Below are 25552 nucleotides of genomic sequence, written 5' to 3'. Positions count from 1 at the left end.
ATGGAAAAAATTTTAGTCTTTTCAACAAATGGTGAGGAACAATTTGAGATTCATATACAAAAAACTTAAATCCACACCGTATATCATATATAAAAGTTAATTCAAAATTGATCATAGACCTAAATGTAAAGCCCAAATCAATAAAATTTTTAGAAGAAAATATGTTTACCTTTGGGTTTGGTAAAGATTTTTAAGGTACAACACCAAAAGCATGATTTATAAAGGAAAAAAGATAAATTGGACTGTATCAATTAAGAACATCTCTTTGAAAGCCACCTTTAAGAGAATAAAAGGACAAGTCACAGACTGGGAGAAAATATTCGCAAATCACATTATCTGATTAAAAGCTTGTATTCACATTATATAAGGAGCTCTCAAAACTTAATAATAAGAAAACTCAGTCAAAAATAGACGAAAGATTGGAACAGCTCACCAAAGATACATGGGTGGCAAATCAGCCCATGAAAAGATGATGAACACCACTAGTCATTAGGAAAATGCCGATTAAAATCACAGATACCACTACATACATGTTAGAATGTCTTCAGTTAAAAAGGCTTATAGTACCAAGTGTTAGTGAGGATGTGGAACAACTGAAACTCTTACACACTTCTGGTGGGAACACAATATGGTACATCCACTTTGGAAAACAGTTTGCTACTTTCTTAAAGACCTAAAATGTACACCTACTCTGTGATTTAGCCATTCCACTCCTAGGCATTTATCTAAGAGAAATGAATGCATATGACTACATGAAGATTTGTACCCAAATATTCATAGCAGCTTTATTTGTAATAGACAAAAACGGAAAACAATCCAAATGTGCATTAACAGGCAAATCACCCAAATGTGCATCAACAGGCAAACATTTAGCACTGTCTCTGTACAATGGAATACTACTCAGCAATAAAAAGGAATGGACTATTGATACATGCAACAATGTATTTTATTCTCTATTATAGTAGGAGAAAGAAGTCAGGGAAAAAAGACATTATTCCATTTATATGAAATTCTATAAAATACAGACTCTTCAGAAAGCAAATCAGAGATTGCTCTGACGTGAGCCAGAGAGGAATGAATTTTAAAGAGACACAAGGAAACTTTTGTGGGTGACAAATATATTCATTATCTTGATTGTAGTGATGGCTTTATGGATAATATATACATATGTCAAAACATACAAACTTAAAACTTGTATACTTTAAATATAGGAAGTTTATTGTCACCAAATCTGTTTAAAAAATGTACTTGTGTGTTCTTCAACATTTATAGCAAGCTGTTTAAATTTCAGAAGCACATAAGGGACTCAGAATAATTTTAAAAATAATTTGTCAGTGATTAAGTTTGATGAGGTGGGAAAACCTGCATTGTATATATCAAGTTTACTTATAATTCTAACTTATTACAAAATCGAGAAACTGAATAAATGTTCCAATTTGGGCTTTCTGAAATTCTGAAGAATTTTTTAGAATAATAATGATCAAATGTTAGATTTAATTGTATTGTCATATTAGAACACTGTAATCCAACTGGATGATAAATAAAGGGAGAGAGGGGAAAGAATGTTGAAAGAGCCCTAAGTATAAAATGGAGGAAGTCAACAGAATTCTAGGCTTGGGAGAAATTCTTATGATATTGTTTGGATGACTAGGTATCTATGGTAGATAGTATTGAATAATGGCCCCCTCAAAGACGCCCACATCCTAATCCCTGAAATTTGTTAACATGTTACCTTACAGAGTAGAAGGGACTTTGCAGATATGATCAAGGTTAAAGACTTTGAGGTGGGGAAATTATCCTGGATTATCCAGATGAGCCCAACATAATCACATGGATTCTTAAGAAATTTAAGAAAGCAGGGAAACTTTCCCAGCTGTGGCCAGAGGGAGATGTGACTAATAGGAGAATGATGAGAGAGATACAATATTGCTGGCTTTGAAAATGGAGGAAGGGGGGCCATGAGCCTAGGAACGTGGATAGCCTCTAGAGTCTGGAAAAAAGGAAATTCTCTCCTAGAGCCTCCAGAAGGAATGCAGCCCTGCTAACACCTTGATTTTAGCCCAGTGAGACCCATTTCTGACTTCTGCCCTCCAGAGCTGTAACATAATAAGTGCGTATTGTTTAAGCCATTATGTTGGTGACAGTTGTTGAAAATATCTAAGGGAATAAACCTCAGAATAATGTTTTGCCACAGGGTTGCAGTAGAAAGTGAACTCTGTGATACCAGAATAACTTTTTCCATTCCTTGGGAATTGTTTTCCCTTCCACATATCAAACTTCATTGTCCTATAAGGTAAAATATGTACTTATTCATTAAAAAGTAATTCTAAATATTAGAGTTGGAATAAACCTTAACCCCCCTGAAATTTACAGATGGAGAAACTGAGTGAGGGCCAAAGATTCCAGAGCTAGTTACCAGTGGATTTGAGTTTAAATTTAGGCATGGTTCAATCCTCTCTCATATATACCCTTTAATTAGAAATTTGTTCTGGAAATATGGAATGTATGAGTCATTCCAAAAAGGGTGTTTACTTAGGCAGGTAGACAAATCTTTATCTAGTTGACAGGATTAATTTATGAGATTAATTTGTCACTTTGGAAGGTCCTAACCCTAACCCTGACCCTGAGGAGAAGGAATAAGTCATTAACAAACTTCACTGTTCAATAACTAGATCTGCAGAGGAGGTACCAACTCAGAATGGAGGGGTTTGGGAGATGGCAGGGTCACATCAAAAATAAATTTTCCTTATTTCTTCCTGCCTAGGATGTGTTACAGCCTTATAGATTCAGTTTCCCCCCGGACTTCTCCCCAAACAGGAGTCTCTCCTGTTACGGAAGATCCCCTTATTCTCAAAACCCAGTGCCCAGGCAGAGGCTCTGGTCGTCAAACTTGAGAGCAGCACTCTTTCCCTTCTCTCTCCTCAGTCCCTGTCCTCCTTCCATACTTTTGTGGAGGGATTTAAGGTGGCCAAGGGTTTTTTCCTTCTGTATTTAAGGATTTGATCACAGACACAAAATGCAGTTTATTCTTGTGCAGTTTTACTCTTGGACATATAATGGACCTTGGGAAACAGAGTGAAGCCATGTTTTAAACCTGCTTAATTTATGTTATAGTGCTTTAATGAAACTATAAGAGGAATGCAGTACTATACAAAAATTTTATCTTAGGTTTCTTCCTTCTGCAGTCCAGCTCTCTGAGCCATCTCTTCCTCCAGTTGCTATTTAGTGTATACTCAGAGATTGACAGCTAGGTGTGGTGCTCTGTTTTTGACTGCCCATGTTTAAGTCAAACTGATATAATTAATAAGATAAACCTGTTATGTGTATGTATGCATAGACATACACTTACAGTGCACTTCAGGGATGTATTAATTATGCTAGGGTTTTCTTGATTACCACCCCTGATTAGAACAGAATATTATTTTTACTTTCATAGTTGAGCACTTAGGTACGGTGTAATTCTCCAGATTAGATTTTTCAGAGTAGATTAGAGAAGAAATACAGTCAACTGGTAATGATATTTCAGTGCTAATTCCTTGTAGTGTCTGCTATTTTACTGTCTTTATATCAGTTGCTTTTGAAAATCACAATTCATTTGCGTTTATCAACTGCCTCTTATATGCCATCCATTTACACTAGGTGTTGGGGGTTCAAAAATGAATAGCGGGGCTTCCCTGGTGGCGCAGTGGTTGAGAGTCTGCCTGCCGATGCAGGGGACGCGGGTTCGTGCCCCGGTCCAGGAAGATCCCACGTGCCGCGGAGCAGCTAGGCCCGTGAGCCATGGCCACTGAGCCTGCGCGTCCGGAGCCTGTGCTCCGCAACGGGAGAGGCCACAACAGTGAGAGGCCACAACAGTGAGAGGCCCACGTACCGCAAAAAAAAAAAAAAAAAAAATGAATAGGACATGGGCTTCCCTGGTGGTGCAGTGGTTGAGAATCTGCCTGCCGATGCAGGGGACATGGGTTCGAGCCCTGGTCTGGGAGGATCCCACATGCCGCGGAGCAACTGGGCCCGTGAGCCACAACTACTGAGCCTGCGCGTCTGGAGCCTGTGCTCCGCAACGAGAGGCCACGACAGTGAGAGGCCCGCGCACCGCGATGAAGAGTGGCCCATGCTTGCCACAACTAGAGAAAGCCCTCGCACAGAAATGAAGACTCAACACGGCAAAAATAAATAAATTAATTAGTAAACTCCTACCCGCAACATCTTCTTTAAAAAAAAAAAGAATAGGACACATTCTCTGCCTATACCATGTTTACAGACCTTTGCCATATGTTACCTTGCCGGCCTGTTCTTAGAAATCACCAGCAGACTTGGAATCAAACTGTTTGGCCCTAATGAATCAACTCAAGTTAATAATCTACCACTGTAGCACAGGTAGAAATTTAATTTTTCTATTAAAACATGAATGGAGGCTCACTCCTACTGTGTTTACCCTTCCCAGAATGTAAGTTCCAGGGAGATGGAAATTATTTCATCTGTACTGCCACAAGACCTAGTAATCAGAAGTGGGGCTGGGACGTTAAAAGTTTGAGAACCACGGTTGTACTTTCTTAGCAGTAACTGGAAGTGTACTTTTTTTGTTGTTTGTTTCTTTGTTGTTTTTTTTTTGTTTTTTTGCGGTACGCGGGCCTCTCACTGTTGTGGCCTCTCCTCCGCAGGAGCACAGGCTCCGGACGCGCAGTCTCCGGACACGCAGGCTCAGCGGCCATGGCCCACGGGCCCAGCTGCTCCGTGGCATGTGGGACCTTCCCAGACCGGGGCACGGACCCGTGTCCCCTGCATCGGCAGGCGGACTCTCAACCACTGCGCCACCAGGGAAGCCCTGGAAGTGTACTTTTATCTTAATTCCATGTAGAATCTGGTCACGCCCCAACGTGTACTGTCCCCCAGAGTTCTCTCCTGAGCGCAGGCCTTGTCTCTGACTGCCTTCTGGATGTCTCACAAGCATGAACTCTGCTCAACCAGATTTTGCTTCCTCTGCATAGGAGGCACTCCAAAATGTTTGAGTTAAATTGAACAGAAAGAATAAGTCCTGATGAGTGCAGCTGTGAAGTGTTTTCGTCTTTTTGTCCTAAGTTTTTAAAAAAAATCATGGAAGTAATATATACTTAGTGTTAAACTATTTAAATGATAAAAAATTTTATAAGTGAAAATCCCTTCTGAAACTCCTAAATCTCATTCTCCAGAGGTAACATTGTTTTAACTGTGGTTAAATATATTTTTCTTGTATATATAAGTAAATATACACCATTTTCTTCCTAAAAATAGGATCATACTACAAATTGTTCTGCAGCTTGCCATTCGCTTAATAGTCCATGTTGGATGTTGTTCCAACTTTCATGTCATTATTAGAAGCTTGCTTATCTGGAATAGATAAGATCTTGCCTGTTCCGTATTAATATTTCCAAAGTTTAGTTGTCTTAACTCTAAGGAAGAACAGTGATGAAAAAGACATTTTGGCATGTAATACGTAATATTTGCATAATTGTAAGCCAGTGCTCTAAAAAATGATTCTACACACCAAAATCTATAAATAACTGGGAAACGTGGTTGGTTCCTGCAAGCAATTATGATATACCACATTGTCTGTACCACATGTATTATCCCTTTGGAACATCCTCAAGTGATGTTGGTTTTGTTTACAGCCGGGAGAACCAAATCATCACTGGGCACTATGCATTGTAACAATACATTTCATTTATTACAATGGTATTCTTTTTTAGTGGATGGGCATCTACAAAATCCTTTCTCAGTTTAGTTGTTTTGGTGTTTTTGGTGTTTAGACTCTTAGCTCAGTGATTCTCTTTAGATATACCTCATCCTTTTCAAAGACAGCATAATATTTTTATAGTATGAATTTGATAATTTTTATTTAAACATTCCTCTTGAGGAAGAGCTTTAGAATACTTTTATTTAGCCATATTAATTTAGCTGTAACTTAAGTGGCAGGGGGGGCGGTGGCGGTGGGATGAATTGGGAGATTGGGATTGACATGTATACACTAATATGTATAAAACGGATAACTAATAAGAACCTGCTGTATAAAAAAGTAAAATAAAATTCAAAAAAATAAGCAATCTATAAATGTTTAATTGATGAACAAATCTATGCCTTTGTTCTTCCTACTCTTGAATCATTACTTTTTTTGTTTCCCTGTGACTCTTTCCCTGTGTATTTAAGCTTGTCAAGTTCTTTCTTGTTCTTAAACCTTTGCTCTCCACTCCCCTTTCCACCAAAGCATTTTACTGTTTCCCTTTGTAAGCCTAGTAAAAGTCTCAAAATTCTCACATTTTGCATCTTATACATTCCCCTTATACTTTACATTCACAGTATGCTACCTTTCTCTCCTTTCCATTTCTTAACTTCTCAACCTTTACCACTGCCCAGTGCCTTTGGGAGATGCTAGGGGATACGTAAAATCAGCATTTTATTTTCCTTAAAAACTTTTTAGCCAAACACTTATTCATAGGAGATGTCCCATTTTATTGTAAGTAGAATCTTCAGAAATATTTGAAAGGTAATTGCATCCATAAAGTAAAGACATGCTAAGAAAAAATGAGCAATCAGATAATAAGAGAGTATATAGAAATAAATATTTTTAAAAATCCTTTGAACAAATTAAATGACACAGTGGGCATAGCTGACAACCAAATGGTGATCTAGAAATTCCATCAAAGGAGATCTCTTAGAATATAGAGCAAAAAGGCAAAGATGGAATTGAGGTGGTTTCTGGACCCTGTGTGTATATTAGAATCATCTGAGATGCTTTTTAAAAACACTGATGTCCTGACCACAGACCAGTTAAATCCAGACTCTCTGGGAGTGGGTCCAGGCATCAGTGGCTTTTTAAAGCTTCTCAGGTAATTCTTTTTTTTTTTTCCCTTGGTTCTTTGCTGTACTTTATTGTTTTGTTTTTTAAACATCTTTATTAGAGTATAATTGCTTTACAATGTTGTGTTAGTTTCTGCTGTATAACAAAGTGAATCAGCTATATGCATACGTATATCCCCATATCCCCTCCCTCTTGCGTCTCCCTCAGGTAATTCTAATATTTATCCCAGAAACATGTTTAGGAGACCTGAAGGATAGAACCAAGATGCCCAAAGTCTGTCTAATAAGACTTCTAGAAGCAGAGGACAGACAGTGAAGGAAAAGAAATATTAGTAGGAACTTTCCTGAGATCCTCAAAGACTTGTCTTCAGCATTTAAGGACCAGGATGTTAATTAAGGCCCCTGCAGGAATGAAGGAAAGAAGATTAATGACACGTATATTCTGGTGATACATCCGAACCCCAAGAGTAAAGAAAATTCTTACATGTTCATAGAAAAAAATGGGAGCCACCTTGTGCATTCGGGAGGGAGGGAAACCTACCTGGCCTAACTGATCTGAACACAGCGTCTGCTCTGTCCCCCAGGTGGGGCTCTACTTAATTTCTCTGCTCTTTGTGATGCTGACCAGGCTCCCTTTGGAAGAGCTGTTCTTACAGTCGGTGTTCAGAAGGCAATTTGCTCTTCTTTGTTCTCTCCTGGCTGATCTCATCTGTGTTCTAGTTCAGTGATACACCTTTTCTTGTTTTCAAGCTCAGAGCTTTGCAGATTTTTCTGTCACTCCATTGCCATCGTGGGGGAAGTTGATCCCTTAGTCTTTCGGCCCTTGGCATTTGGATGGTCTAATATTTTCTAGACCTTTTTTTGTTTTGTTTTAATGCTAATATAACTCTTTGCCTCCTACTTATTTAAGAACAGTAATTCATCCAAGTAAACAGGGTTAGTGGCAGGAGTAATGGTAAATTTGGTCTATTAACTTTGCTTTTCTTCACTAATTACTGAGAAGGAAAGTGAGTTTACCAAAGCATTGTATGTATCTGAGAGAGATAATAAAGGAGGAAATACTTTGTAGCAATCAAGGGGTAGCTCCATTTAGGATTCTCTTTCCTCTCCAGTCTTCATGATTGGACATCCCAGAGTCTTTGGTCCCTGAAGAACTGATACAATAATCACTTCTGGAGGATCGACTCAGCACTTTGGGATTGCATTGGAAATACAGAAGGTATCCTCAATTAAGGGGAAGGTAGGAGAGCTAAAGAGAGAACCATGGTTAAATGTACAGTGCAGTGGCATTAAGTACATTCACATTGTTGTGCAGTTATCGCCACTCTTCTCCAGAACTTTTTCATCTTCCCCAAAAGACACTCTATATCCATTAAACAACCACTCTATTCTCTGCTCCCCTCAGCCCCTGGTAATCTCTATTCTACTTTCTGTGTCTATAATTTTTTTTTAAATATTTATTTATTTATTTGGTTGGTTGACTGGTTGTGCAGGGTGTTAGTTGCGGCAGGTGGGCTCCTTAGTTGTGGCATGCAAACTCTTAGTGGTGGCATGCATGTGAGATCTAGTTCCCTGACCAGGGATCGAACCCGGGCCCCCTGCATTGGGAGTGTGGAGTCTTATCCACTGCGCCACCAGGGAAGTCCCTGTCTATAAATTTGCCTATTCTAAGTACCTCATATAAGTAGAATCCTACAATATTTGTCCTTTTGTGTCTTGCTTATTTCACTTAACGTAATGTTTTCCAGTTCATCCATGTTTAGCATGTATCAGAATTTCATTCCTTTTTATGGAATAATATTCATTTTAATAATAACATAATACATATTGCACACATACCATATTTTGTTTATGGACACTTGGAGTTTTTCCACCTTTTGGCTTTTGTGACTACTGCTACTGTATCTGTTTGAGTCTCTGTTTTTGCTTCTTTGGGGTACATACCTAGGAGTGGAATAGCTGGATCATATGGTGATTCTGTGTTTAATACTTTGAGGAACCACCAAACCTTTTCACAGAGGCTGCACCATTTTACATTACTGCCAGCAGTGCATGAGGGTTCTGATTTCTCTACATCTTCACCAACACTTGTCATTTTTCCTTTTTTGATAATAGCCATCCTCATGAGTGTGAAGTGGTATCTCATTGTGATTTTGACTTGCATTTCCCTTTTGAATAAGGATGTTGAACATCTTTTCACATGCTTATTGGCTCTTTGTATATCTTCTTGCAGGTTTCTTTTTTAAAGGAGAAAACGTAAATGTATGAGCATATATAAGAGCATTGTTCATCGTCTCCCCATTCCGCACCCCGGTATGGAGGAAGCAAATTAACTGGGGGAAAGTAGGTGAATAAATACAGTGTGCAGTTTCATATAGACATATAGTCTGTCTTTATATTTGATCTCGTTTCCTCTGCATGCATGTATATCTCTCTTTTGTGTGTGTCTTGCCTACAAATAGATAACTACTCCTGACACTCCTGTGTTACTGGACTTGAATGTTTGATAGAGGCCTGGGGTTGAAAGTAAATGAGGGCTTCCCAGTTAGTCCTTACATGAATATTTTCAAAATTAGGATGCACTTATACTGCATTCAGTTACAAGCCTTTCCTTGTGTTTTCTCTCTTTCTTTTGTGTTTTAGTTTTAGGAGACTGAAAGCCTTTATGGCCCAGACATCTATGGTACTTAGAAAGAGTGCTGCTGTAATTTTGTAATTTTCTGTGTTTCTAACAAAGTAGCCAGTTCCTATATGCTTTCTTGTCTTCTTTCTGAAAACTCTTCTGTTAGACAGTAGGATAATCTGTGATACAAGATATCTATATTTTAACAAAGAGAACAACTACAACAGTAGGTAATATACATGGTTAATTAGTGGATAAACCTTTAAAATGATTTCTCATTTGGGGGAATATGACAATTTAGTTATGTTAACTGAAGTTTTCAGTACACTGTTGATGAAATTTTAAGCTTAGTCTCATTTTTCTGTGATGTCTCAGGTGTTTGCTGACCAGCACTTTGGAGAGTGCATGCTTATCTGGCATGTCCATAACAGAACGAACTGTGTGTTCCCTCTCTGAGGCTCTGGGCAGCAATTTTCCCCTTTGGACAGTTCAGGACAGTGAGCTTTATCATAGATTAATATCCATAGCTACAGAGTGATTTTAAATCCAGAATAAACCTAGGGTAGGGGAACGAAGAAAAGGCTCTCTTATGAAAAAAATGGAATTTTCTTAGTGTGTCTTACAGGTTTTTAGGAATTATCTGTTCTTACAGCCTTTTTTTCATGTAACATTAGATCAAGGAAGAAGTTTTTCTTTATTTGTTTTGTTTGCTTACAAAAATCTATACCCCAAATGGTATAACTGGAATTAAGGGGAAGTACTTGGAATGTTCAGTTTATTTCTTTCTTCTTCCAGATTTATCTGCCTTTGAAAGTTCAACAAAGTTTTAGTGTTGTTTTTATCTTTGTGTTTTAATTAATTTAATTCATGCTACCTCTTTTCACATGGACTCCATACTAGTCAGAATCCTTCTGAGATTACAAAGATTATTTGTATCCCTTCAAGTGTTAGAACCAAAAATGAAGAGCAAATTCCTTTATCAAATGAGATTTATAAAGCTTGCAAATCAACTTATACAAGTTCCCTATTTATTTAAATTTTAGCAAGCCATTGTTTCCAAAGGGGAAGGTTAGAACAAAAGAAAATGTTTTTTGATTGACAGTATTTTCATTTAAAAGTTTAGCTGATCTACAAATGACAAACATTCAGAAGAAAGGCATTGCCTTTGGATGTGTTGTAGTCATGCTCTCTGAATGCTCTGTTTTTAGCTTTTGGTGATATTTGTGCTCACACATGCTCTCTCTCAAGTGATTTGAAAGTAAGTGGCAGACATCATGGCACCTCACCCCTAAATACTTCAGCATGTGTCTCCTAAGAATGAGGATATTATTCTGTATAAAACCACAATGCTATATCACACTCCAGAAGGCTAACATTATACAGTAATAATAAGGTAATATATGGTCTGTTTTTCCAAATTTTCCTAATTCTCACAAAAATGTGCTTTTATAAATTTTTATTCCCCCTAATCCAGGATCCAGCCAAGGATCACACACTGCATTTGGTGGCTGTGTCTCTTTAGTCTTTTTTAAACCAGAACAGGCCCCTTTTCTTTTTTTTTAACTTTTTTTTTGTCTTTCATAACATTAACATTTTGAGGAGTCTAGGCCAGTTGTAGAATGTTCCGCAACCTAATTTTGTCTTTTCTTCTTGATTAGTTTCAGGTTAAATGTTTTTGGTAGGAATACCACATGTATGCTTCCCATTACATCACATCAGGAGGCACACTGATACTGGTTTGTGTTAATATAGAAGATGCAGAGTTTGGTCATAATGCAGATCACTTGTGTGAAGGGGGAGGTTTGTCAGATCACTCCACTGGAAAGCTCTTTTTCCTTTTTTAATAATAAGTAATCTGTAGGTTCATGTTTTGAGACTGTGTAACTGTCCTGTTCCCTAATAACCTTTCATTTGGTGGTTTTAATTTGTTTATTGATTTACTCCAGGGTTTCCCCAGGGGATTACTGATGGATGTCTATGTACCTGTAAAGCACCAGGAAATTTTTTTCTGTGTGTATGTATTTTTCCAGGGATACGGTCCAACACCTCCAGAGTGTTTAAAAGATCTTTTCCCTCTGTTTTTGAGGTGGCTCCTGCAAATTTCTATGCATCAGAGAGTGTTTTATAAGTGGTAGGTTACTGGAATTAGGGAACAAACCCTGTTCATCTGATTTCCCTAATTATCTTGCCCAGCATCACACAACAAGTAGGTAGTTAATTTTTGTTGTTGTTTGTTTGAGAACGCTTTGTTCTGGCCTTTCCCTTATCCTGAGCCAAGCATTTGGATCTTTTGTGTTTGGCATAAAGTGTACTAGAAAATAAAGCAAAGGGCTAAGCCCCTGGTTTTTGGTGTTCTCTTTGAAGATTTGGGGTCACAGCAAAATTTGATTTGTGTCTTTGTTGACACTGAAGTAAATTTAGGTCAATTGGAAATGATTTAAAACACTGTATCAACTATATTTAGTTGTCTAATTATCAGTTGTATCAGTAAGACATTTTTCACAAGTGTAGAATAGCACTTTTTAACTGTGTAGGCAAGAGGGTCCCACAGGTGACTTAGGGAGCCTTATGTCCATTATTAGACTAATACTGAATAGCTGTAGAAGTGATTAATTCTTGTCTTCCCCTGCTCAACCAGGAGAGCAGTATGGAATTCATCATGGCAGCAGCCAGCAAGGTGTGTTTTGTTTTGTCTTGTTGATTAGCCTGTTGGTATTTGCCTTGCATGAAGTATCTGTCATTTAGGTGACTGATGATAATAATAAGAGTTAACATTGGAATAGTATACTTTTAACATATACATTATACCATTTAATCCAGAAGATCACTCTGTGAAAGTAGATATTATTTTTATTCTAATTACACAGGTAGGGAAAAAAGCTTAGAGAAGTTAAAGTAAGCACATTAAACAGCTTGTAAGGAGCTCCAGATTCCTTGACCTTTCTGTCATTCCAGTCTAAAAGGTAGAGGCATTCTAAGGAATCTAAATATGGACAAAGCATGGCCCTGCTCTCAAGGATCTTTTAAATACAACAAGTGTGTTGTCTTACCGAATGTATTATAGACAACAAATCAAGGGGAGAGCTAAGGAAGTACAGAAAAGGGCAGACAACTATAAAATAGAAGGTCAAGTTTGGTAAGATGGAGGTAGCATTTGAGTGGGAAAAATGGGGATTTTATTTTTCTTTAATTTTTTTAATTTTTATTTATTTTTGGCTGTGTTGGGTCTTCATTGCTGCATGAGGGCTTTCTCTAGTTGCGCCGACTGGGGCTACTCTTCATTGAGGTGCACGGGCTTCTCACTGCGGTGGCTTCTCTTGTTGTGGAGCACGGGCTCTAGGCGCGTGGGCTTCAGTAGTTGTGGCTCGCAGGCTCTAGAGCACAGACTCAGTAGTTGTGGCGCATGGGCATAGTTGCTCTGCGGCATGTGGGATCTTCCCGGACCAGGGCTGGAACATATGTCCCCTGCATTGGCAGGCGGATTCTTATCCACTGTGCCACCAGGGAAGCCCAAGAGTGGGGATTTTAAAAAAGAGTGACCAAGAGCATGGAGATGGGAAAGCACGGGACTTGTTATGGGAGAAGAATTGGTCTGGTTTGGCTAGAGCATGAGCTGCATGAAAGAAAGTAGTGGAAGCTAGACCTGAAAGATAGGTAAGGATCATGTTGTGGAGGGCCTGGAATGCCATGGTAGGGAAGAACCTCATTCCAAAGGAACTTTTGAGCAGGAAATGAAAAATGTGGCTCTATAAAAGACTTTGTGCTAATCTCTTAACATTTGTTATCTCATTAATGCCTCACAGTAACCCTATGAACAAAAACTCCATCCATTTTACAGATGTGAAACTGAGGCTCAGTGACTTTAAGTTTGCAAATGTCAAACAGATATTGCTGGAGCTAGGACTCAGACTAGGGTCTGTCGTTTTGAAAGCCTATCCTGTTTTTCACTGTGATATATTGTCATTTCTTTTATCAGATCACCTGATAAGTTCTTAATTCTCTGTCAAGAATATGGCTGTAGGAAAAGGACGTTTTCAAAGTTCTGAAAGGACTACTTCTCAATGTGTAATCATGCTAAGGAATATAATCACTATCAAACCTGACTTGTTCTGCTCTCTAATTTGGGATCAGAGCTGGATGGGAAATTGAGGAGTTGGATGATGTTTCATTTACATGCCTCATGACATCAGTACACACTCATAGCAAATGTTTTTATTTTCCTTTTCAGTGTTTAACCTTATTGGCCCTTAGTAAATCTTGGGTCAGCTAAAGCTCAGTTCCTAGGGGCATTTAAGATGCATAAAGAAGTGATACTTTTCCTAGCTAAAATATGTTTCTTCTCAGCAGGTTGTCTACTTATAAAAGACAATGACTACTGATGAAGCTGCCAAGAACAATGGAGAAAGCCCCGCAGCAGCTGTTGCTGAACAGGGAGAGGATATTACCTCCAAAAAAGATAGAGGAGTATTAAAGGTGAGGCCACAAGGATGAATGACATTTAGGGAAATTTGCTATCTGGAAAGATTGTTAATAAAAATCTTTTTTTGTTTTTTTGGTTGGAGGTGGAGATAGATAATGTTTATTGAGGCTTACTAAGTACCAAACACTGCAGTTAAGTTCCCATTTTGTCTTCATAACTGGAGGTTTATTTTTAATCCCAGATTATAGATGGTAAAACTGAGGGCCAGCTAGGTAAATTAACTTGCCCCAAATCATATATCTTAGTAAATGCAGATCTGGGGTTTAGGTCCAAGTTACGTCTGACTCGAAAAGGCTGTGTCTCTCTATTCTCAGAGTGTATAAATGGGTGATTATTTTAATATAATATTTAAGTATATTAAAGCTAGCTAATGACAATTCAAAAGACTTTTTTAAAAGAAAAAGAAAAGCTAACTTGCAGAGTTCAAAAGGATTGGTTTTTTACATACAAATAGAATTCCTGTGTGCAGTGAAGGTATTTTTTTGAGGTTTCATCAGAGAATATATCTCACTTTTGAATTAGCTTTCCTCCTTAAAAACACTTTTTTCATTCTGTAATTAATCATTTTTACATTGTTTTTAATCTCACAGTGGTTTTGTGAGACAGAGTTCTTTTTGATTCTTCCATTTATGTATGGAAGATATGTATGTGTTATTATTTCGTATAATAAAGAGAGGTTAAATGGTTTTAGTCATACTAAGTTCTTTTTTCTCCTACACTGTTGTTATGCATTCAAGTTTTGTATAATTAATTTTTTTTTTGCTGAAAAGATTATCTTAAACATTCTAAATATTACCACTAAGCTGAGTTTTAATATCTCCTTGTGTTATCAGTAGCAAATGAGAATTTTTTTAGTTTGTTTTGGCTAATCTTGCTTATGTGAAAGCTTTTTTCTGCGCCTGAATTTCTTCCGAATATACATGTTTTACTATTAGCTTGCTGTATGCCAAGCCAAAATTTGAAGACTTGAACCTGTAGAATAAGGGCTTTATGCTATCTATAGCATAAGATGTATATTATGATATCTTCATTCAGAGGGCTTTTCAACCTTGTAGCTCTGTGAATTACTCATCCCATACTCCAGAATGCCTCTCAAGACAGTGGAAATTCTGTGGGCTATCTGCAGCATCTCCCTACCTCTGTTTAAGTTCTTCTCTTTCATCTTTTCAGAGCACTGGTACAGACAGCATGGCCCCCAACTTGCCTGAGGCCCTGCTTTGTTCTAGGGAGTAAATCTAATAAGATTTTTAGGCTTGTAGGAAACATTTAGAGATTATAAACCCTTTAAATCTTATGGTTTATCACTGTCTAAAGCCTCATGTTTCACCATGGCTTTTGGTTAAGATTAAATAGGTCTTTTAACTCTACGACCTAGAGCAATTTAGTAACCTATCTGTGATGAAGTTTCCTCATTTGTAAACTTAGAGTAATAATACTGCCTACCTCATAGAATTATTGAGATTACATAAAGCATTTAGCACAGTGCCATGATTGTAATAATCTCTCTTATTAACTGTTACTGTATATATTTTTTAAAAGACCAAGGCAGATCTGGGAAGTGAGAAACTAACCCAGGAAGATAAAATTTCTTTTTGGAGCTTACATTTTTAAACTGAATTGAGACTAGATTGTATCCTTAAGACAGCTCCAGATTTAGGCACTAAACTCATCTTGTTGGGGAAACCGGAAGTGATACCAGAGTATCACTTGCTGATGTGAACAGCTCTGACTCCGTGGTAGCCATTCATCCCATATGCCCAGTTACTTGGTTATAGTCCTAGAAATGCAGATTCCCTCCAGGGGAGGCTCAGGCTCCTAAATACTGCATGCAGTTCATGAACACGAGCACTTCTAGAATATCGTGTGATTTCTTTTAGATTAACTTTTTTTTTTTTTTTTTTTTTTTTTTTGCGGTACGCGGGCCTCTCACTGTTGTGGCCTCTCCCGTTGCGGAGCACAGGCTCCGGACGTGCAAGCTCAGCGGCCATGGCTCACGGGCCCAGCCGCTCCGCGGCATGTGGGATCTTCCTGGACCGGGGCACGAACCCGTGTCCTCTGCATTGGCAGGCGGACTCCCAACCACTGCACCACCAGGGAAGCCCTAGATTAACTTTTTTGAAACGTTTTTTACCCTTGAGTACTAGAAGGGCAGTAATGATTCTCCTTTTTTTTTTTTTTTACTAGCACTTAATATAATTTTTTAAACTGTAATTATTTTTTCCCAGCTGTATTGAGATATATTTGAAATATAACACTATGTAAGTTTAAGGTATACAGTGTGATGATATGATACACATGATATGTGTATCATGATATGATTCCCTCCCTCTCCTGGAGGGAATCTGCCTTTCTAGGACTATAACCAAGTAACTGGGCATATGGGATGAATGTCTACCATGGAGTCAGAGCTGTTCACATCAGCAAGTGATACTGTGGTATCACTTCCGGTTTCCCCAACAAGACGAGTTTAGTGCCTAAATCTGGAGCTGTCTTAAGGATACAATCTAGTCTCAATTCATTTTAAAAATGTAAGCTCCAAAAAGAAATTTTATATATGATATGATACACTTAAATGTTTTGAAATGATTACTGCAGTAGGGTTAGTTAACCCCTTCATCACCTCAGATTATTTCTTTTTTGTGGTAAGAACATTTAAGATCTATTCTCTTAGCAGCTCTCAAGTATATGATACAGTGTTGTTAATTATAGTCACCATGCTGTACATTAGATCCCAAGAATTTATTCATCTTATAACTTGGAAGTTTGTACTCTGACCAACATCTCCCCATTTTCCCCTAGCCCCTGGCAACCATCATTTGACTGTCTGTTTCTGTGAGTTCAGCTTTTTCAGATTCCACATATAAGTGATATCACACAGTATTTATCTGTCTTTATTTATCTGAATAATATTCTATTATATATATATATAAAATATTATATAATATATATATACCACATCTTTATCCATTATTTCTTTGAGATAGTGATTTCATTTCCTTTGGATTTATACCCAGAAATGGAATTGCTGGATCATATGGTAGTTCTAGTTTTAATTTTTTGAGGAAACTTCATACTGTTTTCCATAGTGGCTGTCCCAGTTTATATCCCTACCAACAGTGTACAGGGTTTACTTTTTCTCCACATCCTCATCAACACTTGTTATTTCTTGATTTTTTGATTATAGCCATGAGTTCCTTGTATATTTTCAGTATCAAATAACATGGTTTGCAGATATTTTCTCCCATTCCATAGATTGCCTTTTCATTTTGGTGATTGTTTCTTTTGCTGTGCAGAAGCTTTTTTAAAATATATATATACATTTATTTTATTATTTTATTATTTTTTTGCGGTATGCGGGCCTCTCACTGTTGTGGCCTCTCCCGTTGCGGAGCACAGGCTCTGGACGCGCAGGCTCAGCGGCCATGGCTCACAGGCCCAGCTGCTCCGCGGCATGTGGGATCTTCCCGGACCGGGGCACGAACCCATGTCCCCTGCATTGGCAGGCGGACTCTCAACCACTGCGTCACCAGGGAAGCCCAATTTATTTTATTATTTATTTTTGGCTGCGTTGGGTCTTTGTTGCTACATGCAGGCTTTCTCTAGTTGCAGTGAGCAGGGGCAACTCTTCATTGCAGTGCACAGGCTTCTCATTGCAGTGGCTTCATAGGGTTATCCAGTTTTCCCTACATCTTTTACTGCAGAGATTATCTGTTCCTCATTGAGCCTTCTTGGCTTCCTTGTCAAATATTAGTTGACTGTATATGCTACGGTTTATTTCTGGGTTCTCGATTCTGTTCCATTGGTCTTTGTGCCTGTTTTTATGTCAGTACCATTCTGTTTTTATCACTATAGCTTTTAATATAGTTTGAAATCAGGAAATGTGATGCTTCCAGTTTTGTTCTTTCTCAGGATTGCTTTGACTATTTGGGGTCTTTTATGGGTCTGTACGAATTTCAGCTTTTTTTTTTTTTCTATTTCTGTGAAAAGTACTATGGGAAATTTTGATATGTCTTGGATTGAATCTATAGATGCTTTTCAGTAGTATGGACATTTTAACATTTTTAATTCTTCTGATCCATGATCATAGGACACCTTTCCATTTATATGTGTCTTCTTCAGTTTCTTTCATCAGAATCTTATAGTTTTCAGTGTATAGATCTTCCACCTCCTTGGTTAAATTTATTTCTAACTATTTTATAGTTTTTGATGATATTGTGAATGGGATTTTTTATTGAGGTATAATTGACATATAACATTTTATTAGTTTCGGGTGTACAATATAATGATTTGACATTTGTATGTATTATGAAATAATCACCACAATAAGTCTATTTAATGTCTGTCACCGTACATAGTTTAAAAAATTTTTTTTGTGATGAGAACTTTTTAGATCTATTCTCTTATCAGCTTTCAAATATGCAATACAATATTATTAACTATCGCATCATGCTGTACATTACATCCATGACTTACTCTGTAACTGAAGGTTTGTACCTTTTGACTCCCTTTACCCATTTCTCCCACCCTCCCCTCAAACTCTGACCTCTGGCAACCACCAATCTGTTTCTGTTCTTTGTATCTATAAATTTAGTTGTTTTTTCTTTACTTTCTGTCTTTCTTTCTTTTTAAGATTCCATATATAAGTGAGATCATGCGGTATTTGTCTTTCTCTGTCTGACCTATTTTCACTTAACATAATTCCCTCAAGGTCCATCCATGTTGTTACAAATGGCAAGATTTCATTCCTATTTTTAAAATAAGTTTATTTATTTATTTATTTGGCTGTACTGAGTCTTTGCTGCTGCTTTCTCTGGGGCTACTCTTCATTGTGGTGCGTGGGCTTCTTATTGTTGTGGCTTCTCTTGTTGCAGAGCATGGGCTCTAGGTGCACGGGCTCAGTAGTTGTGCCTCTCGGCCTCTAGAGCGCAGGCTCAGTAGTTGTGGTGCATGGGCTTTGTTGCTCCGCGGCATGTGGGATCTTCCTGGACCAGGGCTCGAACCCGTGTCCCCTGCATTGGCAGGCAGATTCTTAACCACTGCGCCACCAGGGAAGTCCCGGTTTCATTCTTTTTTATGGCTAAATAATCATCCATTTTGTGTGTGTGTGTATACATATATATATATATATAACATATACAAATATATATATTTTATTTATCCATTCACTTATTGATGAACACAGGTTGTTTCCATATCTTGGCTAATGTAAGTAATGCTGCAGTGAACATGGCGAGGGTGCATACATCTTTTTCAGTTAGTGTTTTCCTTTCTTTGTATAAATACCCACAAGTGGAATTGTTGGATCATATGGTAGTTCTACTTTTAATCTTTTGAGGAACCTCCATACTGTTCTCCGTAGTGGCTGCATCAATTTACATTCCCACCAACAGTGCAAGAGGGTTCCCTTTTCTCCACATCCTCACCAGCACTTTTTATTTCTTGTCTTTTTGATGACAGCCATTCTGACAGGTGTGAGGTGATATCTCATTGTGGTTTTGGTGTACATTTCCGGGATTGTTTTCTCTATTTCTTTTTCAGATATTTTGTTAGTGTGTAGAAACACAACTGATTTCTGTATATTGATTTTGTAATCCTGCAACTTTACTGAATTCATTGATTAGTTTAAACACTTTTTTTTTTAATTTTATTTTTTATTATTATTATTTTTTGCGGTATGCGGGCCTCTCACTGTTGTGGCCTCTGCCGTTGCAGAGCACAGGCTCTGGACGCGCAGGCTCAGCGGCCAGGGCTCACGGGCCTAGCTGCTCTGCGGCATGTAGGATCTTCCCAGACAGGGGCACGAACCCGTGTCCCCTGCATCAGCAGGCGGACTCTCAACCACTGTGCCACCAGGGAAGCCCCCAAACACTTTTTTTGATGAAGTTGCAGTAATCATTTTTTTTCCTTTAGCTTTTGAGCTAAGAAAGTTATAGAATCTAAGTTCACAGTGTTTATGTGGTGATATGAGGGTGGGGCAAGGAGGATGCATCTCAAAAAAGAATTTAGGAGCAAATAATTGAATTCTTCAGATAAAAATTCAGACCCTTCCCCAAAAATGATGTTTATTGGACATTAGCTACCATCCTCTGTTATCTAATAGAAATGATTAATTTGGCATAAGTGATTGACAGAATAAATTATACACCACATGCCTGGATTTGATTTTCTTTTCCCAGAACTGACCAACTGCATTAGTGGCTTGCTCTGCCAAGAACAAAATAAATATACTGGATTTTATGATAGTTAAATGTTTTTCAACTTGGAGCTTTTTGGCATTTCCTTTACTAGAACACAAGTTATTCAGTATCATATCAAACTGTGCAGTGGTACTGTTTTTTTTACACTTTGAATATTCTTCAAATAGTAGGAAGTATAACCTTTATATCAGGAAATTGGGCTTTTTAAAATTAAACCAGACTAGTGGAATCTAGTCAAAAGATAATGTTTTTAGCAAAGGAGAGAAATAAAAATCTCACCTTTGAAACTTTGCTTCAGACTTCTTTTTGAATGTTTTTGAAAGTCCACTAATCTTTTTGGTCTAATTCAGTTTGTACATGGACTAACTCTGTGTTTTGAAAGATTTCAGTGTCAAAAGATGGGGCATTAAACCAGTGAAATAAGATCTATTGATTAATTATTTTGAGAGAATAGTGTGATTAACAATACAATTAAATATAGCATTAAAGATTTAGAGTAGTACAGGATAATTTTGTAACAGTGAGGATCATTGAGAGAACTGGGAGGGAAGCCTTTAGAAAGGACAGACAGTTGTTTGCAAATGTGCCTGAGTGATGTGGAAGGGACTGTGTGACCTCTTTATTCTCTGATTAGAAATAAAATGTTTAACCTCATTTTTCTTGACATTTGTCTTTTCTAGATTGTCAAAAGAGTGGGGAATAGTGAGGAAACCCCGATGATTGGAGACAAAGTTTATGTCCATTACAAAGGAAAATTGTCAAATGGAAAGAAGTTTGATTCCAGTCATGATCGAAACGAACCATTTGTCTTTAGTCTTGGCAAAGGTAAGAGGGTATTTTTTTTTTGAGTTGTGTTTTGCTTAGATTTATTGCTATTTATATTATATGGGAGCTAGTGGATCCTATCCTTGCCAAAAGTAAAGATATTTCGGAGCAGTAGTTCTCATGGATCCTATCCTTGCCAAAAATAAAGATATTTTGGAGCAGTAGTTCTCAAAGTGTGGTCCGTGGATCCCTGTGGGGTCCCTGAGATACTTTTAGGGGGTCCATAGTGTCAAAATTATTTTCATAATAATACTAAGATATTTATTTATTTATTTATTTTACTGTGTTGACATTTGCACCGATGGTACCAAGCTGCAATGGTGAATATTTGCTGGAGCCTTAGCACAAATCTAGGCAGTGGCACCAAACTATACCATTAGTATGCCCTCACTCACTGTTTAAATAAGAAAAATAAAAGAAGGCCAGTATCACTTAAGAATGTCCTTGATAAGGTGTAAAACATATTAATTTTATTAAATCCTAATCCTTGAGTTTCACATGTTTTGATATTTTGTGACAGATGGGAGAGCACACATAAAGCACTTCTGCATCCCCAACTACAGTGGCTATCTCAAGGGAAAGCACTTGTGTACTTGTTTTAGTCGAGAGCTGAACTAGCTGCATTTTTTCCATAAAGCAGCATTTTTTTTTTTTTTTTTTTTTGCGGTACGCAGGCCTCTCACTGTTGTGGCCTCTCCCGTTGTGGAGCACAGGCTCTGGACACGCAGGCTCAGCGGCCATGGCTCACGGGTCTAGCCGCTCCGCGGCATGTGGGATCTTCCCAGACGAGGACATGAACCCGTGTCCCCTGCATCGACAGGCAGACTCTCAACCACTGCGCCACCAGGGAAGCCCGAAGCACCATTTTTATTTGAAAGGGCAAACTATGATTATTCAGACTTGATTTTTCCCTATTTGGCAGATATTTTCTCGCAAATGAATGAAGTGAGCCTGTCACTTCAAGGACAACAACTGACAGTATTTGTTGCCATTGAGTTTTCAAGTGAAAATTACAGTTTCGGAAAATTTGTATCTGCTACTCAGAGCTCGACAGCTTCCCAAAACTTAAAAGACTTCTGTTGAGATCAATGAGTATTAATGAATGTGATTTTTAAAATATCATGAAATGAAATGTGTTAACATTTGGAAGATTGTGTGACTCAGTGAACAATATTTTCCCAATGACCAATGCAAGACGTCATAAAATTATGCATGAGTAAAAGGTCCATTTGATGTGTAAGCTAGACCAATGGATTTTAACGTAACATAATATGAAAAGTTCATTGATAACGGTTTCAGATTCCACATTGCAACTAACCTTTATGAAACTACCACTTGTCCAGTTTTGATGTAGTATCAGATTATAGTCATCATTATCTGAAAAGGCTATTAAAAAACTCCTATCTTTTCTAATTATCTATATGTGCGGGTTTGGATTTTTTCCATATACTTCAGCCAAAAATTGCAACAGATGAATCCAAAAGTAGGTATGAGAATCTGGTTGTCTTTTATTAAGTCAGACACATTTTACATTTGTAAAGTGATAAAACAACGTCACTCTTCTCACTAATTTTTTTCTTTTGGGAAGTATAGTTATTTTCCATAAAAATAATTTATGTTAACATATGAGGTTATTGTTATTTTAAATGAACTGGTAAATAACTATTAAAAAAATTTTAAAATATGGTAAATATCAGTAGATACAGCATACAAACAAAAGGACTTAGGGTCTTCAATTTTTAAGATATAAAGGGGCCCTGAGGAAAAAAAGTTGAGAACCACTGTTTTAAAATCTTAAATGTGATTTTTTACTAATTTCTTTACAAATGCTTTTAAATGTCTTCAGTTAATTTAGTATTCTTATTTTTTTTAATCTTGGAAGAAGAATAGTAGCCCATACATCAAATTGAATAGCCACCATGTGGCTTGTTGGAAGTTAGTGGCTGAAATACAGAGTCTTTTTATTCTTATCTGCCACAGATATAGCAGACTTCTAGTTTGTTCCCAGATCAAGTGTAGGAGAAAAGGGGCGATCCCCCTCATTCACCACCATGGCTCAGTGTTGAATAATTCCTTTCTTTTTCTGACTCTACACCTTAGTTGAGTTGCTCGCTAAGCAAGGATGTGGGAAAGGAAACAGCAAGTAGCTAAGGAGTTAAACTCTTTCTGCCTCTCTGCCTTCCCTGGTACCCACAGGCATTTGTATGTCATGGTGACTTCTGCTTCCTGTACAACTGTACTCCCTCCAAGCTCTAGTGCTGGCTGTGCCACTGCTCCCTTCTCCTTTGGGTCTTCAGGGCTCATGTGAGATTAATCTTGTGTTCAATAAGATAGCAATCAAAATCAAATACAGATTTTTTTTTCTTACCATAGCAGATAAGGATGACGGTTAACTTAAACTTTTTTTCATTTTTGTTGATGTAAGGATGTGAATTTCCAGGGCCACCAGCATGGCTGTGGCATCATTTAATTTAGATGACCTCAGAGTAAATGGCCTCATCAGACCTCTTTGTTCCCACTGCCCCCCGCCTTTGAATTTCTGTCTTGAAGAAGTTGGTAGGTTTAAGATAATAGGTCTCCTCTCAGCAGTTATCTTTGCAAGTAGACTTAAGAATTGCTTCTCTACCCAGATTTTCTCAGTAAAACATGCAATGGTGAATGTGTCTTTCATCTTTCCTAGAATTTTGAGCAGAGAGAAAAGAGGCGACTTCCAGTTGACTTGGTACCTATGGCACACCTATCTAGAGATAGTGTTGTCTCATGGGGAGAGCATCCAGCTGGGTGTTGGGAAGCCAGGGTTCCTGTCTTTGTTCTTTCCTGTGGTATGTTAACATGAGTAAGCCACCTAACCTTCCCTGCTCTTACAAAAAGGAAGCATCTGTAGAAGAGCTTTGAGATTAATCCTGAGTCTAAGATTCCATTCTTGTATATTCTGCAGAGAGTACAGGAACAAAAACTGTAAAGGACTAAACCCAACACAATTACAGAACCTTCAGAGGCCCCCTTAAGATGATAATTAGAAATATGAGACTAGAACAATATCCCTCTGGTAAAACTTCTATAACATAATGTGTTCAGTTGCCTATAAAACAAACATTGGTTAGGCAGTTTATAGTTTTATACCTATATGTTATGGCAGTAGCTACTTCATAACATAATGAAGAAAAATAATATAAATAACTGTAGCACAAATATTGTACATTGAACTCTCTTGATCCCTTATATTGTACCTCTCCCAAGGGAATAAATAGAAATATTTCAGTGGAAAGTCACACTGATTTTGGGGTTCTATTGTGACTTCAGTATTTAAAATAGAATCATAGGGCTTCCCTGGTGGCGCAGTGGTTGAGAGTCTGCCTGCCAATGCAGGGGACATGGGTTCGTGCCCCGGTCCAGGAGGATCCCACATGCCGCGGAGCGGCTGGGCCCGTGAGCCATGGCCGCTGGGCCTGCGCGTCCGGAGCCTGTGCTCCACAACGGGAGAGGCCACAGCAGTGAGAGGCCTGCGTACCGCAAAAAAAAAAAAAATAATAAAATAAAATAAAATAGAATCATAAGAACTTATCTATAAAAATTGCATTAAAAATACACATACCATAAGTATAAATTTGAGGTATACCTACACATTGTTTATATGTGTCTGTTGTTCTTTTCGTACCATCTTTGAAACTCTGTGCTTCACTTCCCTCATATATAAAGTGATGATAATAATAGTATATACAATTATATGTTGAGGATTAAATAAGATAGTATACACTGTTGCTTAGCACTCAGCCTAATACATAGTAAGCACTCAAATCTTTTGTTACTGTTGTTACAGTACTGGGATTATTGGCTGGCTTTACAATAGAGTGGCAAGAGCTGTGTTACAGCAGTTTAGGTCCTCACTCCTATTTACTATGCCTGCATACAGACCTTTTGAATGCTTAACCATCTTTTTTAGCCCCGGGAAGTCTGGAAAAACAACAACTGGATCAATCTAAGACAATTGGTTATCACCACTACAGAATATGTTACAGATATTAGAATGATGATGGTTTCCCTCACTGGATTTTCTTAACTAAATCTTTGTTACATGTTCTGAATTCCTAGAACTGTGTCCATAACCCATCTTAAAAGAAGTTGAAATAAGAATGACTCAGGATTTTCAAGTATACTTCCACAACAGGGGTTCTGTTCTTTCCCTTTCCCTGCCTGCAGCAAATATGTTATCACTAAAATTGTGAAGGGATGGCTTTGGGGGCTGAAAGAATTGTATCTACCTCTGTTCTTATAAGTAAATCCAAGGACACTAAAGCTTCACCCCTTCCCCATCTACCCCTATAAAGGTCTGGTGATTTCTGATAAAAGGCTACTTCAGTGAAGTGGTTTTTCGTGCTCTTCGTATATGACTAACATGGTTGGGAATTATGAAGATAAAAATCCTCTTATATTCTTTCCCCAGATTTGAGAAGAGAAACAAACCAGTCATTTTGGATTTTTCACATACCTATACTTCTCTCTTACTATTGAGATTAAACCATAATGAAGTAAATATCAGTGATCTGCCTTTAACGTTAATCTTACCTTATTAGATGCATGATGACCCATGAT

The 25552-nt window shown here is 37.8% G+C and overlaps 1 protein-coding gene across 19 annotated transcripts in view; it reads left to right on the top strand.

Moving 5' to 3' along the window:
- Window positions 1-25552, top strand: part of FKBP5 (FKBP prolyl isomerase 5) — a 98303-nt gene that overhangs the window by 27374 nt on the left and 45377 nt on the right. For 12 of the 19 annotated variants that reach the window (XM_012532304.3, XM_033424168.2, XM_033424167.2 and 9 more), the window contains 2 exons: window positions 13805-13930; window positions 20815-20959. In XM_012532304.3, the coding sequence (XP_012387758.1) occupies window positions 13826-13930; window positions 20815-20959 (250 nt within the window). In that variant the 5' untranslated portion in view covers window positions 13805-13825. Of the gene's footprint in view, window positions 1-13801; window positions 13931-20814; window positions 20960-25552 lie in introns of all 19 variants that reach the window. The other 7 variants (XM_004267682.3, XM_049715980.1, XM_049715969.1 and 4 more) reach the window with 1 other exon arrangement.

This window comes from Orcinus orca, chromosome 10 (genome assembly GCF_937001465.1).
Source record: "Orcinus orca chromosome 10, mOrcOrc1.1, whole genome shotgun sequence".
NCBI classification, from domain to species: Eukaryota; Metazoa; Chordata; class Mammalia; order Artiodactyla; family Delphinidae; genus Orcinus; species Orcinus orca.
Note: the sequence above shows the minus strand (reverse complement) of the source record. Positions and strands in the feature narration are given on the sequence as shown.